General features: G+C 44.9%; 1 protein-coding gene across 3 annotated transcripts in view; it reads left to right on the forward strand.

The window, feature by feature from the left end:
- The first annotated feature begins 10,907 nt into the window (after positions 1-10,907).
- SLC25A16 (solute carrier family 25 member 16) overlaps positions 10,908-11,692 on the forward strand; it is a 91,938-nt gene continuing 91,153 nt past the window's right edge. Inside the window, exon 1 of one of the 3 annotated variants that reach the window (XM_024765558.1) lies at positions 10,908-11,140. In XM_024765558.1, the coding sequence (XP_024621326.1) occupies positions 11,017-11,140 (124 nt within the window). In that variant the 5' untranslated portion in view covers positions 10,908-11,016. The remainder of the gene's footprint in view (positions 11,141-11,692) is intronic. The other 2 variants (XM_024765559.1, XM_024765560.1) reach the window with 2 other exon arrangements.

Raw genomic sequence — 11,692 nt, forward strand, 5'->3', positions numbered from 1 at the left:
GGAATGTCCTTCTCCCTCTGGTTCCGTCCTCTCCTTCCTCTACATTATTCTCATTCCTGCCAACCTGGCAAACTTATCTTCATCCCTAAAAACCCAGCTCACAAAACTCCTTGTCTGTGAAGCTTCATGTAATAACCCAGGCAGAATTAGGAGCTTCATAACTCTTTCCACACTGCTTCTGCAGCAGCCCCAGATCTCTGTCATAGCACTTCTCACACACTCCACTCCAGTTACCAAACTGTATGTCTCTCAAAGGACTTATCTTCCTTTTTTTATATTCCCAGTGCTAGCTCAGGACTAAGCACAAAGCAGATACCCAATAGCTCAAGAAACTTTGCTAAACAACGCTCAGAGGACTTCCCTGGTGGCACAGTTGTTGAGAATCCACCTGTCAATGCAGGGGACACGGGTTCGAGCCCTGGTTCTGGAAGATCCCACATGTCGTGGAGCAACGAAGCCTGTGCACCACAACTACTGAGCCTGAGCACCACAGTCAAGAATAGCCTCCACTCACCACAACTAGAGAAAGCCCACGCGCAGCAACGAAGACCCAACGCAGCCAAAAATTTAAAAAATAAATAAAAAAACGCCTCTCAGAGGTCCTTTTTAAACTCTGTGACTGCGATTATGTAATTCTATATATTTGCACAAATGAGGCTAATTTATTATTTTTTTTCTTTTTTTTTTTTTTTTGCGGTATGCGGGCCTCTCACTGTGGTGGCCTCTCCCGTTGCGGAGCACAGGCTCCGGACGCGCAGGCTCAGCGGCCGTGGCTCACGGGCCTAGCCGCTCCGCGGCATGTGGGATCTTCCCGGACCGGGGCACAAACCCTTGTCCCCTGCATCGGCAGGCGGACTCTCAACCACTGCGCCACCAGGGAAGCCCGAACTTTATTAATTTGTATCACTGATTATGTAATTTTGACTCTGTTCGTTAGTGTTGCATGTGTCAACTTTTTTTTTTTTTTTTTTGCGGTACGCGGGCCTCTCACTGTTGTGGCCTCTCCAGTTGCGGAGCACAGACTCCGGATGCGCAGGCTCAGCGGCCATGGCTCACGGGCCCAGCCGCTCCGCGGCATGTGGGATCTTCCCAGACCGGGGCACGAACCCGTATACCCTGCATCTGCAGGCGGACTCTCAACCACTGCGCCACCAGGGAAGCCCGCATATGTCAACATTTTGTTTCCCCAACTACGTGAAAGCTTGAGGGTAAGACTCATATCTTCTATTTCTTTTGTGTCTTATCTTTTTATAGGACCTAATACTATAATACCCTCAATAAATATTGCTGACAGGTCAAATACCGAATGACAGAAGCAATTGGATAATATCTCCAAAGTGTTTTTATCTACTCAGAGAAAAACACTAAGTAAATCCATCAGTGTTATTATTGCTCAAGTGTGTGAATAACAATTGCTACCGTTGATTGAGTAATGTCTTTACACATTATACTATGCTTTCTAAATAAACATGGCTTTAAGTTGTAATGTAAATGTCCCAAACTTCCAAATTTATCTCTCTAGACTGAATCCCATTGCTCCAGACTTTTCTTTTTTTTGGACACGCCTGTGGGATTTTAGTTCCCTGACCAGGCACTGAACCCGTGCCCCTTGCAGTGGAAGTGCGGAGTCCTAACCACTGGACAGCCAGGGAATTCCCAGAATATTTCAGCTTAGATCCTTCATAGACATCTTAAACTCAACGTTTCCAATACTACATTATTCTTAAAACACTCCATTCCATTGGCTTCTATCCTACACCCTCGCCCCCTCACCCACACACATCTCTAGCTACTCTATCTCCTTTACCGCCTCATCATTCTCCAACTGGCCATTAGGTGTTGCAGTTACTCAAGGCTGAGTTCTAGGTTCTCTCTCTTTAGGTTTGACTTACTGATATTATATCTTCAGCCCGGGCTGCTCCTTATATATTCTACTATTTAGTATCTCCTCTTAGATGTCTCTGAGGCCTCCGCATACTCAGTGTGTCCCAACCATGCAACTCATCCTCTCCCCTGTCCTTCCACTTTGCCCTAAAGCAACAACAAACTGATCCTCTTCCAGTGATTCCTGCCTCAGTGAGTCCATCCAGTCATGTTTTTTGTGGGTTTCTTTTTGGCCGTGCCACGTGGCTTGTGGGATCTTAGTTTCCTGACCAGGGATCGAACCCATGCCCCTTGCAGTGGAAGCACAGAGTCCTAACCACTGGACTGCCAGGGAATTCCCCATCCAGTCATGTAAACCAGGAACCTAGGAATTATCTTTATCTCCCCTTCCTCACACCCTAATTGAATCGATCACCAAGTCCTGTCCATTTCATCACTTCAGTGTGTCTCGAATTCATCTACTTCCCTCCACTCCCATGGCCTTTACTCTAGACCAATTGCCACGTCTTGCAATACTGTACTCACATCCACTTTTGTCCTTATTCCATTGTCCAAGCCATGAGCAGAATGATCATTTTGAAATACACACCTCACCATGTCAGCCACAGCTTAATACTGGCTTCATATTGCTTTAGGATAATGTCAAGACTCTTACACGGGCTACAAGGCTGCTAGTGGCTGTAAGACTTGACCTATTTCTCTATCTCATCTTATATCACAAACATCCTAGTTCTTCTCACTCCAGCCTCAGTGGCTTTCTTCTGTAATTACAAACCAATAATTCCACTCTTGTAAACCAGTAAGTTTCATTTGCAGAAAAGTTTCATTTTAGGCAAAGCAAGCACTTTACAGTTCTTCAGTCTAGCAGCTCCCTCTATTGTCTTACACATTTGTCAATGTGAGTGACCTGCCTGAAGCCTGGAAGGACCTAGCATGGTAATGCATTCGAAGTTGTGATTGGACCCTTGAAGACACCAAACTCTTCCACCATAAGCTCTGTTTCTTTTTTCTGGAATGCTTTTTCCTTTTCCATTCCTCAGTTAAGCCCTAGGCATTCTTCACCTTTGGGTTCAAGCATCATTTCCTTAAGGAAGGCTTCTCTAAACTGGTTTAGGTCAATCCCTGTTTTATGGTCTTTTTTTGGCCGCGCTGTGCAGCATGTAGGAACTTAGTTCCCCGAAGTACTTATTCTAGTTTAAATTTTACATAAATTTCTGTGGTTACTTGATGAAGATCTCTTTCCCACTAGAATATAAGCTCCCTGAACTGCAGGGACCAAGTTTTTAGTTACTATTGTATCTTTGATGCCTAGCACCTGTACAAGAAATACGTGATGAACAACAAGAAAAATAAACTAGGTCAGTTCTCTAAATTTCCAGTTCATTGCTCTATCTAATTGTAACTACACTGAGATGATGTAGTTCCTCTTCTGAAATATTCAGAAAACTCTTGCTCATTTTTCAAGGCTCAGCTCAACTCTCTAGGTTTTCTTAATTCCATCCCCCAACCCCACCCCAATAGAATTGGTCTCTTCCCTCTTTGTTCCTTATAGTACTCTATGCATACCCCTAATACTGGACAAATACTGACAAATTATACTTACTTTTTTGTAACTGCTTGCTCTCTTACAAAAGTCTTTGTAGGAATTTTATCTTATTTTCATAGCTTGACCATCTAACATAACACCTGGCGCACAGCAGGTGGATAGTAAATATGTATGGATTGAATGAATAATGATCTGTTCTGCAGGTCTAGGGGTGCACATACTGAGGAAGTGAAAGGAATATAGCATATATTATGTGTTGTGCACTGTGGTAGGTCCTTTGTCTAAATGATTTTATTTGATATCCATATTATATCTGGGGGATCAGCCATATTTTACAGGTTAGAAACTGAATATCAGGTATGTATTGTCTTTAAGATCACTTACTTGACTTCCCTGGTGGAGCAGTGGTTAAGAACCTGCCTGCCAATGCAGGGGACACGGGTTCGAGCCCTGGTCCGGGAAGATCCCACATGCTGGGAACAACTAAGCCTGTGCTGCGCCACAACTGCTGAGCTCGCACTCTAGAGCCCACGAGCCACAACTACTGAGCCTGTGTGCTGCAACCACTGAAGCCCGTGCACCTAGAGCCTGTGCTCCACAACAAGAGAAGCCACCGCAATGAGAAGCCGGTGCACCGCAATGAAGAGTAGCCCCCGCTCACTGCAACTAGAGAAAGCCCATGCGCAGGTCCAAGGCAGCCAAAAAATAAGTAAAATTTAGAAAAAAAGATCACTTACGTACTAAGTAAAGAAGCAGACATTCAATGTTTCTGTTCTTTTTCGCTATACTCTGTTAGAAATTTAATGTACAGCTTTGGAGGACTGTAGAAAAAGATTTGACTAAAAAAATGTCACTTTTCATTTTTTGAATACCAGATTACTAATGCCGTAGTAAAAAAGAAACCTGAAGCTGTTTCCTAAAATCCCTGCTTTCCTGATTAAACTTTACCTCATGTTCACAAACTTTTTCAACTGTACACTAGTCATGGAAAGCTGACGTCACAACTTAAGCATATCTAATATTATTTCTAGAGTCAAAAATAAAAAGAATCATCTTTATCTTATGCAATTTCTTAAGATCTAATTACCTAAGGTCAAAATATAACCAAAGTGTGCTTTAAAAAAGAAATCAGGGGGCTTCCCTCATGGCGCAGTGGTTAACAATCCGCCTGCCAATGCAGGGGACACGGGTTTGAGCCCTGGTCCGGGAAGATCCCATATGCCATGGAGCAACTAAGCCAGTGAGCCACAACTAATGAGCATGCCTTCTAGAGCGTGCGAGCCACAACTACGGAAGCCCGCGCACCTAGAGCCAGTGCTCTGCAACAAGAGAAGCCACTGCAATGAGAAGCTCGCGCATGCAATGAAGAGTAGCCCCCGCTCGCTGCATCTAGAGAAGGCCCGTGCACAGCAATGAAGATCCAATGCAGCCAAAAAATAAATAAATAAGTAAATTAAAAAAAAAAAAGAGTAGTTAAAAAAAAAATCAGGGAATTTCCTGGTGGCCTACTGGTTAGGATTCCAGGCTTTCACTGCTGTGGCCCAGGTTCAATCCCTGGTTGGGAAACTGAGATCCTGCAAGCTGTGCAGCTCCGCCAAAAAAAAAAAAACAAAAAAACTAACCATATAAAAGAGTGTACAAATGCTACTAAAGGAGCAAAGATCCTGTGTTATATATCAGATAAATTACATATGACTCCAAAATTATTTAAATTATAAGGCATCTGTGATACATGATGCTTATTCCTGGTAAATATAAGTAAATAAACATTAATGATCTGTGGTCTAAAAGAGACTACCTAGCCTAACTTAAAGATAGCTAAGGAAATTCCCTGGTGGTCCAGTGGTTAGGACTCTGGGCTTCCATTACAGGGGGTATGGGCTAGATCCCTGGTCAGGAAACTAAGATCCTGCAAGCCTCACAGTGTGGCCAAAAATAAATAAATAAATAAGTAAGTAAGTAAGTAAAATAAAGATAGTTAAGGTCCATGACAATGTTTATTAAAATGGGGCCTCCCCTGGATTTTGGGAGGCCCAGGTTGGAGTGGAGGGGTGGGGGGGAAGGTGTAATGCCCCCCAGGCAGGGACAACCCCTTGTCCCCGGCTGGCCTAGCCTACTCAACTCTGCGGTGATTCCAGAGTTGGGGGCCATTGTGGCCACATTTGCCATCACCACTCTGTGGCTTGGGCCTTGTGATAATGTCTACCTGTGGTCATGTCTTAACTGCTTTGGCCTCAACTTTGAGCTCTGGGTGCAGAAACTGGCAGAGTGGGGGTCCCTAGCGCAAATTGAGGCCTCTGTGTGGGAGCAGATGTCCCGCAGGGTCTCAGCCATCTTTGGGGCCATGAACTTCTGGGCCATCATCATGTACAACCTTGTAAGCCTGAGCAGCCTTGAGTTCACAGAGCTGGTTGCCCAGTGCCTGCTACTCACAGGGTTCCCCCAGACCACACTGGCCATCCTGTTTCTCACCTACTGTGGTGTCCAGCTGGTGAAAGAGCGAGAATGAACCCTGGTGCTGGAGGAGGAGAAGAAGCAGGACAAAGAGAAGCTTGAGTAGTAAGGAGGGGGACGGGCTCTTCTCAGCTATTCCTGGGTCCAGGTCTAGGCCAGGCCAGATGGGGCCTGACTAATATAATAAAAGACTTTTCTACCGCGAAAACCAATAATAATAATAATAATAATAAAAGGCACATTGATTTATCCCTGTTTCATGAAACGTCGGGGTATGTGTGGGGTTGGGTGAAGCTTTCAAAGAAGGCTTTTTACATTTATTTATTTATTTAAGCTGCGACCTACGGCATATGGGATCTTAGTTCCCCTACCAGGGATAGAACCTGTGCCCTCTGCCTCAGGAGTGTGGAGTCTTAACCACTGGATTGCCAGGGAAGACCCCAAAGAAGTCTTTTTAGGTAGTTATTGCTATATCCAGTCTATATGGTATTCATGTATTGCCCATATTAAAAAAAAAACTGCCTGGGACATCCCTGGTGGTCCAGTGGTTAAGACTTCGCCTTCCACTGCAGGGGGTGTGGGTTCAATCCCTGGTCAGAGAGCTAAGATCCCACATGCCTCATGGCCAAAAAACCAAAACATAAAACAGAAGCAGGGGCTTTCCTGGTGGTGCAGTGGTTAAGAATCCGTCGGCCAATGCAGGAGACACGGGTTCGAGCCCTGGTCTGGCAAGATCCCACATGTCGCGGAGCAACTAAGGCATGTGCCACAACTACTGAGCCTGCGCTCTAGAGCCTGTGAACCTGTGTCCCCTGCACTGGCAGGTGGATTTTTAACCACTGTGCCACCAGGGAAGTCCCTTCAATAAGGACTTTAAAAATGGTCCACAAAAAACAAAAACAAAAACCTTTGCCAAACCTTTGTCCTTTGGTATTCTGTATATTTTTTCATCTTTACAGTTTGTGCCAACATTTTCATCCCCTTTCTATGCCTTAAACCAGTCACTCTTTCTAAATCTATCTATTTATTTATCTATCTATCTATTTATTTATTTATGGCTGTGTTGGGTCTTCGTTACTGCGCGCAGGCTTTCTCTGGTTGCGGTGAGCAGGGACTACTCTTCGTTGTGGTGCGTGGGCTTCTCTTGTTGCAGAGCTCAGGCTCTACGCGCACAGGCTTCAGTAGTTGTGGCGTACAGGCTTAGTTGCTCCATGGCATGTGGGATCGTCCTGGACCAGGGCTCGAACCTGTGTCCCCTGCATTTGCAGGCATATTCTCAACCACTGTGCCACCAGGGAAGTCCCAAACCAGTCCCTCTTTCTGTTTTCCCTCTTCTGTTAACGGTCCATCAAGTCTTTTAACCACCCTAGCAAAAAACTTTGCATCAGTTTTGACTTATCCTATTCCTTGCCTTCCATATTTAATTCCTTAGCAAGCCCAGAAGGTGCTATCTCCTCCATCCATTTTCTTTCTGATTATATTTTCATGCTCTCATCAACTCTCTTGCCTAGATTATTGCAAAAGCTTCCTAACTGGCTTCTTTACTGTCAGATCTGTCAGTGACTGTCTTCCCAATTATTGTATTCATCTCTCCCAGATTCATTCTTCTAAAACATAGCTGTCACCAGTTTCTTATTAGCCACTAAATTAAGTCTCAACTCTTTAGCCCAAGATTGAAACTGTTCATGATATAACCTTGACCTATTTCTCTAATACTATTGGTCAGTGGTCTGCCATACAAGTGTTGGGGAGTCACGGAGAGGGTGTCAAGAATCTTAAGACAGGCAAACTGGACAATTCTTTGTTCTTTGACAAAGCTGAGTTTCCTTATTTGTGTGTGTGTGTGTGTGTGTGTGTGTGCACATGTGCATGCATGTGTATACATGTATGTGTGTTTACCCTGGCCCATGCTTGGCTGTGTCAAAAGCCTGTTCAATTACCTCCTTCCCTGATTATCTCTGACAAACATGGTCTGTTTTCTGCATCCCTACTTTTTATTTGTGTATGTTATTTATTTAACTATTAGGTTCACATTCATTCCATGAAATAGTACATTCATTGAGGAAAGGGATTCATTTTTCTCCATTTCTTTAGCCTATGGCCACTAGTTGCTAGATATTCTAGCAGTGAAAGACAGACATAGAAAGACTTGGTCTTTAAGTAGAGGCACCATTGTATATCATCTATTCAGTGTCAAGTAACATATCAAATGAACAAAACAGATAATTCCTACCTTCATGGAACTTACATTCTAGTGGGGGAAAACTAATAATAAAAACATTTTATATATATTATAAGCACTGGTAAATTCTGTGGAAAAAATTAAAGGAGAGAAAAGAGATAGTGAGTTTTGGTAGGGGTGAGGGTGGAGTGGGTAGTAATTTTAAATATTACAGCCAGAAAAGGCCTCCTTGAGAAGCTTACATTTGTGTAAAACCTGAAGAAGGATATAGAAAGAGGAAGTTACATGGAATATCTAGGGGAAAAGTAGTACAGGTGGAAAGAACAGCATGTGCAGAGGCCCTGAGGGAATCATGCCAGGTATTTATGAGGAACAAAGAAGCCAGTGTGACTGAAGGAAGTTCTAGGAGTTGAGGCCAGAGATATAACAGGAAACCAGTAGACCATTTTAAGAATTCCCCCAAGTGATATGGGAAGCCATTGAAGGGTTTGGGGATAAGGTGTGACAAGATTTGTTTTAGGTTTTAAAGAATTGCTTTGGCTGCCATATTAGGAACAGAAAGCAGGAAGCAAGAGAAAGCAGGGAGATTAATTAGGAAATTACTCAATGTTTATGGACTGAGGTTGGAGTTGTGATTTAATGAAATGAGGAAAGGTTACAGGAGTAGCATGTTTGGGAAAGAAGATTAGGAATTTAGTTTTGGATATGATAAATAGATGCCAGTTAGGTATACAGGTGGAGATGTGGGAAATATGGATCAATAGATTTGGAGAGTGGGTGGGAAGGGCTGGAGATTAGCAGTCATCCCAATGACTACATATAAATGTATTTAAAACTCTGAGGTTGGGTAAGATCTCTGAGAGTGAGTGTAATAACATCTGTAGGTTGAGTAGCTTAGTTGTAACCAGCTGAGTAGAGAAGAAATAATTGGATGTTTAAGTCACTAGACTTGTCGGTTATCATGTATATAAACTTTCCATCCTAGGTCTGGATTGAGTTTTGGAGTTGAGGGCCATTACGTGATAAATTAAATTTGTAAGGTGCATCTCATTTGAAACGGAAATGGATTAGAAGAGATACAGCTTACAGGACAGGGAAAAAATACCAGCTTACAGGACGGGGAAAAATACACATTAGCACTAGGAGCTGGGACAGCTTTGCTAGTTACGTAATACGAAAGCATAGACCTTTGTCTTTTTTTGTTACATAAAAAAAACCTGGGGACTTCGCTGGTGGCATAGTGGTTAAGAATCCGCCTGCCAATGCAGGGGACACAGGTTCGAGCCCTGGTCTGGTAAGATCCCACATGCCGCGGAGCAACTAAGCCCGTGTGCCACAATTATGAGCCTGTGCTCTAGAGCCTGCGAGCCACAACTACTGAAGCCCGTGCGCCTAGAGCCTGAGCTCTGCAACAAGAGAAGCCACTGCAACAAGAAGTCCGTGCACCACAGCAAAGAGTAGCCCCTGCTCGCCACAACTAGATAAAGCCCGTGGGCAGCAATGAAGACCCAACTCAGCCCAAAATAAATAAACAAACAAACAAAAACCTTAGGGAGGTTTTTCTTGTACTTTTTTATTGTAATAAAACATACTTCAGGGATTCCCTGGCGGTCCAGTGGTTAGGACTCTGCACTTCCACTGCAGGGGGCACGGGTTCAATCCCTGGTCGCTCCGTAAGCCGCACGGCCAAAAAAAAAAAAAAAAATTACTCTTTTAACCATTTTAAAGTGTACAGTTCAGTAGTATTAATTACATTCACAATGTTATGCAACCATCCCCACTTTTGGGAGCTTTCAATTTTTCACATTAGACATGCAAATTATAAATAATGACATTATTATATGGGTCTGTATTTTCTGGTAGAAATTGAATATTGGGAGCATGGGAAAAAATAAATTTGAAATCTGGACTCACCGTTAATGATAAATGTTGGCTAGAAACACCTTGCAGAGGCATATCCATAGAAAGAGAAAGTGGGGACCAGTGTCAATAATAGGGAAGATTGGAGTAAGTATTAATGAAAATTATAATAGGTAATTTCTAAAAAAGAGGATAAAAGTTCAGAACAACTTTGGTCACAAAGAATAGGTATGAATTTTGCTCAAGTTGGAGGTGATGAGGGACGCACAGTAAGAGAATAGTGCTGGGTAAGGGGTGGTTTGAAAAAAATAGTCTTGTAAAACAGCGGGGTCAGGGAGAAGAAACTGGGAGGTTCCTGAGAGTTTAGGAGTTGGTGGGGAGTAGAGCGGTGGAATTTTAGAGCTAAGCACAAAGCACAGATTCAGAAAGTCCTGGCAAGGCAGAAGTATTTGTGTAATTCGTAGCACCCCAAAGAAAGAAGAACTTGCTTTAGCAATTATTTCTTTGGCAGAGGGGTTGGGGGTGGAATAGAAGCTTAGTTGGGGGTGGGTTAGGGAGGCGGAATGTGAGGTTCAGCGAGAAGATCTGAGAAGGTAGAGCTGATCAGGTGGGAGAGAGTGCAATTTCAGAAGTTCCTGGAAAGAGTGAGGAACCAAAGGTTGGTTCTGGAAATGGTTCATTTTGGGAAGGTCAGAAGGCAGCCCGATGGACGGTTACATGTCGAACAATGATCAATATGGGTTGATGGGCGGGGGAGTGCTTTCTGAGGTGGTGGGTTTTGGATAGACCTTCTCTCTGGCCATTCTTCCCTTCTTCCGCGTGTAACAGAAGACGCCTGCACAGCGCGGCCAGAAGTAGAGATGTGGGGCGAGGCTGGGGAGAGTGGGAGGTGCCCAGCCCCGGCGACTCCCGCTTCGGGCCTTGACCCAGGCCCCGCCCCTGGCCTACGCCATCAGCCAGCGCCGCGCCGCCTGTGGTGTTCCGTCCCGCCGTGCGGCGGTCGGTGCCCTGTCACTGCCTGCTCTGGCCATGGCTAGGGCGCTTGGGTTATAAATTGGCGACCAAAGCTCCCGACGCGGCCCTGGTCCTGATGGCGGCGGCGGCGGCGGCCCTGGCAGCAGCCGAGCCAACTCCCGCGATGCCGCAGGCGGCAGGAGCCGGAGGGCCAGCCGCCCGCAGAGATTTCTACTGGCTGCGCTCCTTCCTGGCCGGAGGTGGGTTTCCGCCGGGAGGACCTGGCCGCGCACTGAGTGGCCGGGGCGGGATCCGGGGCAGGTCGGGTGTATGTGGCCGCGATAACATTCTTGGACTCTGGCTGCTCCAGTGCCCTGCCAGGTGTTTGCCCGGACCCGCTGTAACCTCTAAGAATCCCTTGACTAATGACAGCAGGATCCTGGGGAGGAAGGGTCTCGAGCTGTCGAGGAGCGGCTGGAGCCGTGGAAGGGCTGAACCAGGCACCAGTTCTTCAGGGTTGAATAGTAGGAAAAAGAGGGGAGCCCCTTAAAGGACGTCAGGGTTTCAGTGCAACATGCTGGGCACTCCTTTCTTTTATAAAGACTGTGCACGACCGAGAGTAGAATTGGATTTTGATGTTTGCTTAAAAGAAAAACATGGGAGGTCAGCTTTTTAAGGATGACTGGGAAATTGTGCAAAACTGTCTACAACCAAAGCTGGTTCCGGTGATTCTAGAAAACTGTGCCACAGGTACTTGACATGTAGCTGGTACAAACCTACTATTTTTTTTTTTTTTTTTTTTTTTGGGGCCC

The sequence above is a fragment of the Neophocaena asiaeorientalis genome, unplaced genomic scaffold, assembly GCF_003031525.2.
Source record: "Neophocaena asiaeorientalis asiaeorientalis breed wild unplaced genomic scaffold, Neophocaena_asiaeorientalis_V1.1 scaffold31, whole genome shotgun sequence".
NCBI lineage: Eukaryota > Metazoa > Chordata > Mammalia > Artiodactyla > Phocoenidae > Neophocaena > Neophocaena asiaeorientalis.